The sequence below is a fragment of the Corylus avellana genome, chromosome 9 (genome assembly GCF_965113065.1).
Source record: "Corylus avellana chromosome 9, dhCorAvel1.hap1.2, whole genome shotgun sequence".
Lineage (NCBI taxonomy): Eukaryota > Viridiplantae > Streptophyta > Magnoliopsida > Fagales > Betulaceae > Corylus > Corylus avellana.
In genome coordinates, this window is record NC_142498.1 from 21,806,487 (window position 1) to 21,820,741 (window position 14,255).

General features: G+C 36.3%; 3 protein-coding genes across 5 annotated transcripts; all 3 read right to left on the minus strand.

Moving 5' to 3' along the window:
* Positions 1 to 162: 162 nt before the first annotated feature.
* LOC132190142 (peroxidase 64) lies at positions 163 to 2,762 on the minus strand. The gene is made up of 4 exons (XM_059605041.2): positions 2,442 to 2,762; positions 2,150 to 2,338; positions 1,355 to 1,517; positions 163 to 752 (listed from the first exon to the last, which is right to left on the minus strand). Exons 1-4 carry the CDS (start codon positions 2,643 to 2,645, stop codon positions 358 to 360), a joined length of 951 nt encoding a protein of 316 aa, XP_059461024.2. The 5' UTR covers positions 2,646 to 2,762; the 3' UTR covers positions 163 to 357.
* Positions 2,763 to 5,448: 2,686 nt separating this feature from the next.
* On the minus strand, positions 5,449 to 6,656 carry EXPA11 (expansin 11). 2 transcript variants are annotated; one of them, XM_088510681.1, is made up of 3 exons: positions 6,498 to 6,656; positions 5,920 to 6,241; positions 5,449 to 5,807 (listed from the first exon to the last, which is right to left on the minus strand). In XM_088510681.1, the coding sequence occupies exons 1-3, from the start codon at positions 6,610 to 6,612 to the stop codon at positions 5,501 to 5,503; spliced, it is 744 nt and encodes a 247-aa protein (XP_088366807.1). In that variant the 5' UTR covers positions 6,613 to 6,656; the 3' UTR covers positions 5,449 to 5,500. The 2 variants fall into 2 exon arrangements, with proteins under 2 accessions (XP_088366807.1, XP_059460684.2); XM_059604701.2 differs by having other exon boundaries at positions 6,474 to 6,656.
* Positions 6,657 to 8,490: 1,834 nt separating this feature from the next.
* Positions 8,491 to 14,227, minus strand: LOC132189037 (PAM domain (PCI/PINT associated module) protein). Of its 2 annotated transcripts, none has more exons than XM_059603513.2 (9): positions 14,134 to 14,227; positions 13,925 to 14,024; positions 13,611 to 13,801; positions 11,680 to 11,814; positions 11,435 to 11,571; positions 11,208 to 11,262; positions 11,021 to 11,131; positions 9,416 to 9,655; positions 8,491 to 9,170 (listed from the first exon to the last, which is right to left on the minus strand). In XM_059603513.2, exons 2-9 carry the CDS (start codon positions 14,010 to 14,012, stop codon positions 8,658 to 8,660), a joined length of 1,470 nt encoding a protein of 489 aa, XP_059459496.1. In that variant the 5' UTR covers positions 14,013 to 14,024; positions 14,134 to 14,227; the 3' UTR covers positions 8,491 to 8,657. The 2 variants fall into 2 exon arrangements, with proteins under 2 accessions (XP_059459496.1, XP_059459495.1); XM_059603512.2 differs by having other exon boundaries at positions 14,127 to 14,225.
* Positions 14,228 to 14,255: the final 28 nt, after the last annotated feature.

Sequence of the window (14,255 nt, forward strand, 5' to 3'; positions counted from 1 at the left end):
ATCGAGAAGTCCTTTTTTATTGGACTCTCTTGTTTAAAACTTGCTCCATCATCTTAGTAAGGGAGACATGCAACATGGGCAGACAAAAATTTGCACTTAATCAAACAAATTAAACAAATGAATATCAAATACATGTTCATTAATTAATCATGCATGCTTATACATGGATAATTTTAGTCCTATACCACCGTTCACTTCAACGGTCTCAAAAACAACACAACCTTTCGAGTAGGCACATAATACACATTACATATATTCCACCGGATCACTCAAAAAAAAAAAAAAAAAAAAATGGACGAGACGATTTTAAACAGTGAAATCTAATATGGACCATGAAATGGAAATGATTCTGATCAATCATCGAACTGCTTTGCAGTCGAGCCTAATCTCTTGCCCACCGGTGATGCTACTCATCTTGATAATGGACTTCACAAAAGCGTTTTCAAATTTTTTCCGGGAGCTGGCAAACTTATAGACCAATGCTTTTGTTGTTGGGTTAGTGAGGAGAGCTTGGTCCGAAGAAAATATGCTCTTCCCTTGCAGAAGCAGCTTGAAGTATGCGTTGTCAAATGTTGTCGTGGTAGAGTCCAGAGTGGTGCCCGCACTTTTCACCTTGTTGTGCGCCGGACATACGCTTCGTAGGCTGTTTGCAAAGGATGGCTGTAGCGACGGGTCCACGTCGAGTGTGGGGCTGAAGCTGTGGATTCTGTTCTGAAAAGATGAGCAATGAGTGAAGCCAAGAGTGTGGCCCCCTGTAATTATATGCAACAATAAGATTAGATGGATGGTCATATGTTAATAAATAAACAAATAAATGCTATAATTATTTAGGAAAACTTCACAAAGGATTTTTGAGCTACCACACGTTTTGAAGAAACTTTTTCAAATTTGAAAAAACTCTCAATTTCATCTATTGAGCTTTCAATTTGATGCACCTATTCTCTTAATTTTTTATGTTAAACCCTAACAGAAACTATTAAAAAGACCAAATTATCTTTCAATTTTTATTTTTATTTTTGAAAGAAAAAATGTCAGGACTATAAATTTGAAAAAAAAAAAAAAAAATGAATGGTAAATTTGAAATTTTATAAAAATGTCAGAAGGTATAAATGTCATTTTATCACTTTTAACGTCTAACAAGTGATGAATGGAGTAGATTTCATCAAATTAAAAGTTCGATAGGTGAAATTGTGAAGTTTTAAAATTTGGACTCTTTTTAAATCATGTGTTACTTTATGGGTACTTTATGAAGTTTTTCCAATTATTTGCAAACTCATGTGGCAGTTAGATAAATTATTATGATAAATTATTACTTATTTTGAAGTATTTTGATGAGATAGTTTTCCATATATACCAGAGAGAGCTACAAGATCTTCCAAGGAGAGGCCTCTCTGGGAGAAGCTTTGCTGTAGTTGAGAGATGTTAAAGGTGGGAGCTGGCAATTGTCTGGTCTCAGTTGCCTTTGAGATTCTTCCATCTTTTCTCCCTTTTGGCACTTCCCAAGTGGGACCTCCAGACTAAAAAGCCAAAAATTCCACTTTTGTTAGCTTAATTAATAATCCCAATTATATATATATAACTACTGGATAACCCACCTCGCCCAAATATAATAATATCTCCTCAAAAGTTGACAATTATTGTTGTTAATTATAAGATCGATGATTATTTTTAGTGTTTATCAAAGGAGATTGTTACGTGAATGCGTAACAGATCTAGTAACTCGGATAGAAACAGGGAAGGAAGCAGGATCCTGCTTCTTATTATTCCCTATATTTGCTAATTAAAACAACTAGCGGTAAGAAATTAGAGATTCATGAGTTTCATAACAAACACAAGGTTTGAGGATTAAAATTTACATACTTTTATTGATTGATCGTGCATTTAAATAGAAAGCTAACAAGACATAAAGTAGGAGTTGAACTCCTAATTACCTACTAGGATACGTGATCCTCTACCAAAGGGAGATAACTCCTTATCTAATAAATGATAGCTCTTATTTGCTAGAAGATAAACACCTCTAACAATCAGAGTTTCATTCTTATTTAACTACTTGACATAAAATAAATAAAAAGCAATTAAACATAGATTCCTACTCTACTACTGCACGTCATATTCATAACAGAGATCGACTAGCTAGCTAGCTACTAACCAGAGCAACGGAATCACGAGCAGCTAAAGCCAGGATATCAGCACAAGAGACCACCCCCGGGCACAAAGCTTCAACTGCTTTCTTTGCGTTGTCAATCACATAAAATGCATGCAATGAAATATTAGGAGGCCCGTCTTTTTCCGCTTGGTTCTTTCCCTTTGATTCCAGCAGCACAGAAGCATCACAACCCTTAAACACCACAAAAAAGTTAATTAATTAGCTAGTTGTACAGATTATGAACAAGTAATTAATGATATTATAACTTTCATAATTCGATCAAAATGATTATTACTCTTATGAAGCAATCATGAAAGTGCATCCGAAGCAGAGCGGCTGGAACTGTTTTGTCATTTGACACGGCTGTCTTGACAGCACTTGTAACAGTGGACTCGAGATGTGGGCATGTTTTGTCGTAGTAGTTTGAGCTCAGTGAGCTCACAGAAGAAGAAATGGAGAGGATGAAAAGGGCAAGTACTACTGAAACTATCGCTGCCATTGTTGAAATGGAGATCAATATATAAGGTTAATTGTTTCCCTGTGAAAAACTCAGAGATGGGGGTAGGTGATTTATAGCGGAGGGGGAATGAGCAAAAGGGAACACTAGCTTGGAGTTGTTATGGAGAATATGGTTGTTAGCGAATTTGGTGATCAAAAACATTATTGGTGGAGTAGTGTGATTGAAGCAAGCTCGGAAAAGGACAAGCCATATCACATCCATGTTGTTATCTGAAAAGTGAGTTTTTAAGTGTTTTGATCTTCAAAAGAACATGCCAATCATCCAAAGAAAAAGATCAGAAGTTATAATGAAACAATGATTATATAAAAAATCAGCCTCGTTTGGCTGATTAATAGGGTCAACTTTAGCTACAAGTATCAAAATTGTGCTTAAGACCTCAATTCAAAAAGCATTTTTAAGCACGTACAATGTGTCAAATCGTCGTTTTTAAGCTCAAAATCCACTGTTTTTTTTCTTCGAATTACTATTTTAATTTTTTTAATTTTTTTTTTGTCAATTTAAGAAATATTTATTTTCTCGTTTTAGCAGGGTTTTATTACTAGATTTCGCCAGTTTTTTTTTGTAGAATCCTTAATTTGATTCACAGTTTGATTTTATGTAATAATTAAAGTTTCATTAGCACATTTTCCCTATAGGTGGCAACTGTTGTCTCTCTACCCTATTCATTATTTTCTCTCTTCCTAAAGTATCTTACAACTTCAATCCTCAATTTCAGCTTACTAATCTACTCTTTCAGAATAAATCTAGTTTAGTTCAGAGTCACTTTTCAAAGGAATAAATTGTAGTGAAAATGTGACAAATGGGATATGTCTGAATTACACATATTATGATAGGACATCTCCGTCCATTAACCTTGAGAAATAGGACCCAAATTGCACCACAGTAGGAATACAAAACAAACAATGGAGATGAGACACAGCTGTGGTCCTGTGGAATTGCCCGACCTACTTTTTTCTTGCTTTAGGCCTGATTAGAAATGAAGCAAAGGAAAGTGGCCTTTCTTTAGACCCTACTGACCTTAATTTAAGGCCATGTTTGGTGGTTAGGGGTTGAACGAATAAAGGCATCCTTTTTGCGTAATCCAATTAGTTCATATGGTCAACATGCTCTCCCCACTTGAACCGCTCTCCCAGTGTCATTGTCAATAGCTAATCAATAAACAATGGGATAATTAATCCATATAATTACATGCAGCTGCATGCATTCTCTAATTAGTAATAGCTTTATCAATATAATTAATTTAATTAATATTTTAATACACCATTTATTCTAAAAATTCAAGCTAATGCGAATACGAACCACTCTTTGTTTATTTTTTTTCATGAAAAAAAAAAAACAAAAGGCATTTCAATTATTATATTGTTTTGATTGTAACAAAAATTGCAATGTACGATTGAAAGATTCCTTTAATTGCGATTCCTCTAAATGGGAAAATATATAGCATGTGATATGAATTATACGAGACATGATTTGTGAGTCTGGCCAACTAACGTGTCGACGGTGTCGTGACTCCTGTTGCGTGCAATTTTCTGCGTATTAAATAAAAACGTTTCACAGACTTGCAAATAGAAAACAAATAAAACAGCCGGGTCCACCGGAAGGCCGGTGGACGTTGCTCGGGTATTTGGGGTTCGTGGATTAACGTTTGCAGCTCACAAGCGGATAAGAAATGACTAATTTGATTTTTCTTTTTCTAGGAGGAACAGGGAATAAATACATCTAATTTTTCTTCTTTTTTTTTTTTAATAAAAAAAAAATGGGAACAACTTTACAAAAACCATAGTACAAAATCTATGATCTTTTGGAATGGGCTGAATGAATGGTCTAGCCCATTAGATTCTTGGTCTACCGACCAAAAAATTAAGGGAGTACTGCTTAAAATGACGTTTTGTAGGAGTAGTATAAAGGTGAATCTGTCTAAAACAACACCTATTGCAGCCGTAAGCAAACTTGAGAATAATAGCAAGGAAGGGAGCAATGATAGTGGCTGGACTAGAGCCGTCAAAGAGGAGCACCATCACGATGTCTGGAGAGAGAAGTACTCAGTGAAGTAGGCTTTGTGGACACTGCAAATTAATATGGGGTTCTCCATAAGTAAAAGGAGAGAAAGAAAGGGAAAATTGTGAATGTATCACATGAGCCAAAAAGGGGTTGCGGCGTGTGCAACACGAGCGTTAAGAACTATATATATATATAAACATAACTAGAAACTATAAAGAGAATACCATAGCAATACTAAGCAATTTGCAATGTCCCAAAAATTAATAGAGTTTGAACTTAGGACATCAGTTATGATATCATGCTTCTAAAAATTACTACTAATCTCAAAAATTTAAGCTAAAAAAAAAAAAAATGTCCCATAAATTTAATCTTTTAATTAATATTTGTACGCAATCAAAACACTTTCAACTATTGTATAATGGAATATGACCATGTTGAATTATTGCAAACAGGTATGTAGGAAACTTCAATTCCGAATGTATAACAATTACAATAGAATTCATATTACAATCAAGTAAATTGTAAATTTAGATATTTCTACAATGCTGAAGCTGCATTTTCACTGCGCTTCTTATTGGTGTGCCATAATAAATATTGCAACATTCACACACATAGGGGCAAGCCCTAATGCCTTGTTGGTTCAAAAATGCATAAAGCTAACAAAAAACAGCCTTGGGTTCATGGGTTTGCCACCCACCTCAACCACCAGCCAGAACTGTACGTGGACCCAAAAAAAGGGTGGCGGGCTGCTTCCGGAAAATAGTAAGCACGCCTCTGCCGATTGGTTCCAAACCCTGGACCCTAAACCCTGACAAAGCTGTTTTGTTTTGAGCTTAGAATTGTACTGCGCTGGAGAAGGTTTGGCCAAAAGCCCAATTTGATGGCACAATGTCTTGGAACAATTTGGTTTCTCCATCAGTGGTGGTGACCCTGAAGGACAGAGATTGGGCATTGAGATAGGCATTGGATTGCCAATTAGCACCCCAGTTTCTTGACATTGCCAACCATCCAGTTTTTGAGCCTTTGATGTATACAGATTGAATAGATCCAGCCCCTGCCACATTGCTAATCATAACAAGCTCAAAATAATCTCTTCCATTTACGGTGAATCTAACCCCACCATGCTTCTTGCATGGAACCCTGCACCCATCAGAATCAAATTAAAGAGCATATAAGATTATCACTTTCTGCATTAAGTGTGTGATAGAAGAAAGAAATTAAAATAAGAGAACAAAAAAACAAAGTCAAAAACCTTTGGAACAACACGGGCACTATCCCTCCACTGTAAATGCCAATCTTTTCCCAGGCAGGCTGAGCCATATCGAAATGCTGGAGAGGTGGGTTGCACCACCCTCCATTGTTGCTTGGAAGATCATAGTTAGGAGGGCAGTAGTTTGTTGCAGTGATTGTCACAGATACTCCCTTCTTGCACCATCGAGGGTCAGTTTGATAATCACATACAATCTTGTAGCACTGCCCACATGAGGCTCCATCGTTGAACAATGCAGTGCTTAAAGCCGCAGTCCTAGTCCCATACCCTGTAGAATACAAGTTTCCGTACCCACAAGCTCCTCCTGCACCCACACAAATTGTTCATTCAGACTCAGCCTTCAAAAATTATGAAAAGAACTGGCTCGGGTGATAAGTCATGATCACTTTGTTCGACCCCCTTAGGCCACATTCGGGCAAAAGCTTGAGCTTTACCCGAGCCGTGTGGAAGGGATACTTTGCACGGTGTGGACAAAGCCCTGGATTTATTGAAAAAAAAAAAAAAAAAAAAAAAGTAGATAGATTTGAGTTTCATACCCATAGTTCCTGAGGCATCGCTGCCGCCATAGAAGGTAGCATGTCCTTTAGTGTACCCAGAAGGTGCAAATGCATTGGCATGGATAGAAAAATGGCACAAGCCAAGCAAGATTGCCAATACAGAAGCGATTTTCGCCATTTCTTGCTAGCCCAATGAAGATCGAGAGAAGATGGAGAGGGTGGCCGGGGGGAATGTATCTATATTTTTTTTGTCATTTCCAAGCACAAGCATAGCGTCTATAAATAAGGGACCAGATTCACAGAAGCAACAACTTGACATGTGATCTCTGAAAGTATAGAGAACTTGGATGTTTTATTTAATTGAATTCTCTGTGGGAACCTGAAGATTTCTGAGTCCTCATTCAATTATTCCCACGTTCTCTTAGCTCTTTTCTTCCACACCCACATGCTTTCCCCCAACAGAAGGGCCGTGAATAAATCAAATTCCACACTTCCTGTGATTCTTTTTTTTTTGGATTTTTTTTTGATCTGTTGGTTAGTTGCTTCTTGAAGGTAAGATGACATATTCAATGATTTTGTGTTATGGTGTATTTTGCGTAGATCATGTCATTCAACTTCACATGGTACTACCTTAACCCATTTGATACATGGCATTATTCTTCATGTGCCAGTCACATGACCCATTTTGGCATTAGACTTATGGAAAAATGCTTACAGGATTACAGTTTTACTATAATTTAGATGGAATAGATTTTTCTTCATAAGAAGAATCATTTCATAGTTAAGATTTTAATTCAAAGGTCTAATAGTGTACATGAATATATTGTTACATCATTTAAAATTTTAAATGGCGTTTCATAATGTACATTTGTTATTTCCTTGTTCATAATTAGTGAAATAATCAAAAGTACACGGTTGATAAGTCAGCCAAGAACTAATTAAATTAACAAATTAATTTTTTTGCTTAATTATTTCAATTTGTAAAGAAACCGCAGTTCTCCTAGCAACACTGTAAGTTATGATATGTTAATAGATTTATTTCTACAAAACATTTTGAGAAAACAACGTAAAAAACTACCTTCTTGAAGTGGATCTAGAATAAGAATTAATCACAGAATGTCAAATGTTCATGGTCGTAATGAAGTAATTTTCTTAGTAAAAGAGATACACGTGGAGTCATTTTAGGAACGCCTTTTCTTGAGTTTATTTATTCCTTCAGAGTTCAACAAGTTGGAATAACTACGAAAATGTTAGATAATTACCAAATCAAAAAGATATAAATTTAATAATAAGGAATATTCGATTTCAAAAGGATTAAACATGATAACCATAAAAATTAAAAAAAATTAAAAATAAAAAATAAAAAATCAATTTTTTAAAGCAAGAAAGTCATTCTAAAAAGGGCAAAACTGAAAATTAATCCAAAAGTCAACAAAAAGCATTTAAATCAAATATAGAGATTGACTCAATCTCTCTATTTGCAAAAAAAAAAAAAAAATAGGGGAAAATTTAGTATCAAAACAAATTTTTATATCCTCACAGTTTGTTCCTTTAGATCTTTCTATCAACAACACAATCTCTATATGATATATCCGCCTTAATTGACAAATTTAATTGTACTTGATGTGGTAAGTGTCACGCCAATTTTTTAAGTTTGTGTAACGTGATAACTGCTACATGGATTACTACAATTTATAATGAGTTGTAATAAAAACTGTAATACCCGAAATATTTTTCTTCAAAACCTCTTTTTCAAAAAGTTGGATCTACTATTGAATCGAAGTTGGCATGTGACATAGCATCACCGTCAACCAAAACCATGAACATATTCCGCGGCAAGAGTTGATGGTTTCAAATAATTCAAAAGGCAAACACAACTGGCCATGATTAGCCAATCGTTACAATCTAGAGAAAGAGAAGTATTAAAAAAAAAAAAAAAAAGGAGTTGGCAATCATTAGAAGCCTCGAATTTCTTGAGACCTGCTCGCTCATTCACACTTCAAAGGTGGATTATATATATATATATAAAAAAAAATCAGAAGCAGAGGCATAGATATAAAGAAGGAAAGATAGCTTCAAAAGAAAGATTCAAAAATTTTAAGCATAATGAAATAAGTCATACATCGTGCACATGACAAGGCCATATTCGATCACATGCTACCTAGCAAATGATAGCTTCATAACAAATAGGGCTCTTTCCACAACAACAAAAAAACCCCACAGTTAAAAATCATCATCATCTTCTTCAGCAATATGCTTGGCAAGTTCTTGTTCCTGTTGCTGCCTCTCTCTCCTCTTTTCAGCACTTCCCTCCTCCTTGTGTGTGTTGGGCGGAAACTGCAAGGCCCTAACTGCTTCATTGTGCATGTTAAGACAGAAAGCAATCCGGGAGTTGAAAGCAATTTGAGGCTCATTTGTGGAGTAAATATCACCAGTTTCCTTTGATACCATCCACCCATTTGTGTGATCCAAGGTGGCATCAACTGCCCCATCAGAAATAGCCTTGGCTAGGAGGCTCTCAGCATCCGCGACAGGGTTTTGAGATTTCAACCTCAATTTTTCAGCAACATCAGCAAGTGAGATGCGGAAGTAAGAGATGCTGATGTTACGCAAACCGGTCCTGATGACATTATGCCGCAACCGAACAATCAAATTTTGTGTTCCGTCTGCGCTGAAAGTGGCAGCAAACTTCTCAGCAACATTCCTAAACAGCTCAAGGTCACCAATCCGAACAGCCTGAAAGTTCCAGCACAAGGTTAAACCCTCCAAAATCGCAGATGGAGTACATCAGAACCAAACACTGACTAGACTAACTAGGGTATAGCTGTCAACCTAAAAGGTCAAGCAATATATATGAAGATTTGCAGTATTAATCAAGAATTATGGTTTAGCAAGTAGTAAATCAATATTAAATTCATGATTCTACATAATGCATTGACATGTTGCAATTAATTACTTCCAGTTTGACATTTTGGACTCACATTTGTAAGCTCAAAGTATGGCTTCAAAGCCTTCTCCATTCCTTTCTGCATAAAGACTGTCCTTTCAGGTACTTCTCCCAGCAGTAGACGGACTAACACAGCCCACTTGTTACATTGAATTCGAAAACCTTTAGCCGCAACTGGGGCTTTCCGAGCAGCCTGCAGGAGAGACTCTTTTGCGTCGGTATACTCCAACTGAATTGTTCGAATCTTCCCAAGGTAGAAGAGATATCGACAAAACTGCAGAGGAAATCTTTTTTTGATAAGTAAAAACATACAACTGCAGAGGAAATCTTTGACATCAGATGCTTATATTACAGAGGTATTCATGCTCACTTTTGGTCAGAGAGTACCAAAACTAGAGCTCTACACAATTGATCAAACAAGTAGAATGCATCAGACCAAAAGAAAGAAAGAAAGAAAGAAAAAGGAATTATTTTTTTAGTGAAATATAAGAGAAGAAACTTCAGAGAAGAGAGCACTAAAAGAAAAATACAGAGGAGGTTCGAGAGCACAGAAGCTCTACTTCACCCAGAGGCTCTGGGTTCCTTGTGGCACTCTCTCATGGTTGAGCTTCCTTGAACGTCAGTACATTCCACTACTTTATTTATGAGAAAGATACCCCACCTCTAGAAACTTTGGGTATAAGAAAAGAAAACTATAGACCTAAATCTTACAATCATAATAGATTTCAAGGGCAAACTTCCCCACTTAAATGATTAAGAGTGTGTTTGGGTAGGAAACTTTTCGTGGAATTCAGACATGACAAATTTAAACTGTGTCAAAGAAACTTCCTTGTTTTGATGTCATGCAATGTTGTTAAAAGTACCAGGCACACTTAACTGCAAAGGCCTCATGGGGCCTAGGGACGAAGCAAAAAGCACAAGTGTTGCTTGACCTAAGTAAAGTTCGTGTTTTACATGTCAAATCATTTTTGACATGGAAAAAGTGCACCAGAGAGTGATGCAATGGATGGAAAGCTTTTCTTGTTGCCATAATTTGAGAAGCGAGGTGTCTGGCTCTAGAAGATTTTCATTAATGAGTGGGAATTGGATTGCAGGTATTCTATTTATGTTAAAACAAGGTTTGACATTGGATGACCATGGGGTGCAATGGTGGGGTGTAACTAGTCGGTGATGGTTGATGTTTACAAAACTTTTATGGATTCATAGACTATGTAAGTAGATCCAAACACAGACATTTGTAATTGTTGGGATTTCAAATGATGGGATTCTAAATATCATAATTTTGAGATTTAGCATATAAATTTCAATTGCTTCATCCAAACATAACATACAAGATAAAACCAAAATAAAATCACAGCAAGTTTCATGAATACTTCATGGATACAAGATAAAAACAAAAATAAGTATTTGAGTGATATATATATATATATATATATATATATATATATATATATATATATATATTTTAATAAGAAATTGAGTGATAAATTTTAATGTGGACCAAACAACAAAAACTCTGCCAGTTTAGACCTTCAAATCAATGAAGCAGTGACCAGGTTAGACATTCAGATAATGTGAAGCAGAATCTTAACCCATATGAATTAATTCCACTACAATTTTATAGAGAAAATTGCTGCACCTGCTGGTTTGAGTGTGCTTCAAATCGTGGTGCCTTAGACCTTAGCTTCTCTGCCTGATCATATAGGTTGTAGTGGAGGTAATTACGAAGTAACAAGTTCAGAAGTGTTTCCTGCATCATGGCATCGTATCAATATGAGTTCTAAATCTCCAACACAGAACAACCTTCATTTGAGCTGAAAACAAACCTGACCCAGCTCATCACGACGCAATGTAGCAATGCGATGCAAGGCAAGCAGATTGCTGAAAATAACATACATCTAGATTAGATAATAATAAAAAATTAAAAAAATATATATATAAAAACTCAGTCTCATTCAGCTACTAATCCTCTATTTTGTCCTGCATGATATAACATATATACACACACACATACATAAATTCCTATGTACATTTGCGTTGATGGAGAACTCACCCCCGAATTTCAGCAAGATCACCCGCGAGCTCATAGCTATATGAGTAATAAAAGTACAGTCTAGATGCTATAACATCAACAGTTCTTCTGTTCACATTTTTAAGCCGAACAATGCTTGCTGATGAACAAGCTTTAGCCTGAAAGAGAAACAGAAAGCATGTTCACAACACAACTACCTGAACTGGTTCAGCCCCCTATAATGCATAAAAAAGAGAAATAAACAAAGTTGAACCCCATCAACCAACCTCATTGTACTTTTTCTGATCAATCAGAAAAAGTAGTACGAGCAAGTAGCAGTAAATCTCAAGTTCTGGCAGTAAATGTTTTACTGGAGCTTGATTAGCAGATGTAGCAGTGTCAACTTCCATATGCTCATCTTCCTACAAATTGTTACAGCAAACGTTACCAAGAGACCATGAACCACCACAAAGAAACTAAGTATGTTTAACGATGTAGGCATTAGAAATTAATCACAAAAGTAACAGTTAAGTACAACTATCACTATCAAATCTCCAAATAAATAAAACAGAAGCTTAACAAAGTTCATCATTAAACTGAGTAAGAAGGAGTTGAAGCAAGAAGAGCAACTGTCCCATTGAACAGAGGTTCTCATCATCCATATACAATATTAACTGTACACACGTTCCAACAATCAAATACATATGTAAGGTGTTCCACAACATGTATTGGACTCACTACATTTATTACCGGCTGCCTATCACACAAAAGCCATTCATTTGTCAACTTCCATACCACCATTTCAACCTATCTTGAGCATTTCCAGGCCAACCTTGAGAGCACGCTATCTTTGAATGAACATTCCTTGTCTTCATATGCTAATTATCTTTGAAAGGGGAAGTGTGAAGAAAGCGTGCTATGCACGTCAAAAGGTGTTATAAATACATTGCTATAGTTTGGGAGAACACCTCGTCATTGCATCATGGACACTAACTTCTCTTTCAACATCGTATGGTAATGAAAGAGATAGGATGTTCATTACCAGAAATAGATAAGTCAGAGTATGATAACCAGAATACATAAAGCCCTTACCAATCCTTAACATCTCCTCCTGAACCACCCTACTCTTCCTTCTGGCAAAACTGTATAACTTATATTTTATCAGTCTCATAACTAAGCCCTCATCGTATCAATCCGTAGAAAAAAGAAAACTCCACGAGAGACCATCATTAACATTCCATATAAAAAAATGCCTATTGCATCAAAAAAGGATCACTCGTAAGTGATGGAACCAAGGTTATACTACATACATTAATTTTTCTTAAAAAAACAAAAAAAAAAAAGCGTTGTATCCCAAAACTCAAGTACAGAGCACATGCAGGCCATTAGTGGTAAAAGCATGATAACAACATAAAAACAACAGGTAGCAGCCGGTTCCTTATCTCTTTTAAAATAAATTATTGCCATTTCCAGAGATTATTCTGGAACCTTTTGGTAAAGCTTATAGGCAATGCCACAAATTAATAGGTAATCATGGAAACAAATGGCACTTCTGCTGTCCAAAAGACTAAATGTTCCTTAACTTTTATCATGTATGCAAAGAGCTGCTAAAAAATTTCAGATCCAGCTAGGATTTTCTTTCATCAAGGGGTTAATGTGGGTCTCTTTTTCTTTTAAACACAACATAACCATCCTCACCTTTTTCTGGCATTCTCAAAGTTCACGAAACTTTAATATGACCTAGCATGATAAATCACAAATTTCTTCCAACTACAACAAAAAATATCTTGGCTATACATTAAAGTCTTACACCAAGGCATCTCTAATTCTAAAACCTTCTCGTAAACCTTCAGGCAGCTGTTGAATCACTAACCATGCTCCTTGCCCAAGAATATTATCTATTAATAACAAGTTCCACATAAATTGTTTCATTGTGACCGGTGAATCAATTAGGCTAGTCCCTCATAGGTGGAGTCAGAAGTCTATGAATTAGTCACAATCCGCAAACAGGAAAGGATCACTCTGATAGGAAGTTATACACAAAACTGATATTTCAGTTCGATTATATCATTGGACATCCCACAATCTCTCATGTTTGTCCGACTCCCTACTTAACATTTTCGTAGTTTGGTTACCGAATCAAATTAACCAAACCCATCAAGAATTTATATGAAAATATCTATAGGAGCCAAAACAGCCAAAAAGTTCACGAATGTACCTTTGGAAGATACACAGACAACTGGGCATGCGCTTGGGAACCAGGAACAAGCGCGAAATCGAGAAAAGCCGAGAGAACCGGCGCTGTCAATTTGCGCCTCAGCGACTTTGTAAGGCGAAGAGCCCGAGCGACTCGGCGAACCTCCTTTGTGTACGAGCCGGTCTCAATAAGCGACGCTATCTCCTTCAAATCTGTAAACCCCAAAAACCCACAAAAAATAAAAAACTATGATTGAAAAGCAAAAGAGAAGCCCAATAATTTCAATTTGAAGTGGAATCACAGTGAAGCAGAGGATCGAAATAAATCCAACATACGCTGCAAAGTGGGTGGGACGGCCGAGGAAACCAACTGGGAAGGAGTTGGTGGGGGTGGGTGGTCTTTCATCTCCACATCTTGAGTCATCTTGAAGAGAATCTGCCAAAACCGTATGGAAAACACAGAGTTAAAATGCAACCGCTTACAAATCTGGAGAAAGGCCGGCCGCTTGAGGGAAGGAGGAGCTCTGGGGCTTGGTACCTCCTACCTTGGTTGGGGATGCTTTCTTAGCTCCTCTTGATGTGCTTTCAGTCGTATTTCAATCTTTTCTTTCTATTCAAGTTAAGAGGGTTTTTTTTTTTTTTTTTGGTAAGGTATTCAATTAGTTTA

Bases quoted from the DNA above. Each gene is read 5' to 3' on its own strand.
- LOC132189037 (XM_059603513.2), bottom strand. From the start codon at position 14,012: ATGACTCAAGATGTGGAGATGAAAGACCACCCACCCCCACCAACTCCT. The intron at 13,802-13,924 runs GTATGTTGGATT...TGGGGTTTACAG, and splicing joins CGTCCCACCCACTTTGCAGC to ATTTGAAGGAGATAGCGTCG. The intron at 11,263-11,434 runs GTGAGTTCTCCA...TGTTATTTTCAG, and splicing joins GATCTTGCTGAAATTCGGGG to CAATCTGCTTGCCTTGCATC.
- EXPA11 (XM_059604701.2), bottom strand. From the start codon at position 6,612: ATGGCGAAAATCGCTTCTGTATTGGCAATCTTGCTTGGCTTGTGCCAT. The intron at 6,242-6,473 runs GTATGAAACTCA...GTGTGGGTGCAG, and splicing joins CGATGCCTCAGGAACTATGG to GAGGAGCTTGTGGGTACGGA. The intron at 5,808-5,919 runs GTTTTTGACTTT...TGATGGGTGCAG, and splicing joins GTGCCCGTGTTGTTCCAAAG to GGTTCCATGCAAGAAGCATG.
- LOC132190142 (XM_059605041.2), bottom strand. From the start codon at position 2,645: ATGGCAGCGATAGTTTCAGTAGTACTTGCCCTTTTCATCCTCTCCATT. The intron at 1,518-2,149 runs GTTAGTAGCTAG...TTGGCTTTTTAG, and splicing joins CTCGTGATTCCGTTGCTCTG to TCTGGAGGTCCCACTTGGGA. The intron at 753-1,354 runs GTATATATGGAA...ATATAATTACAG, and splicing joins AGATCTTGTAGCTCTCTCTG to GGGGCCACACTCTTGGCTTC.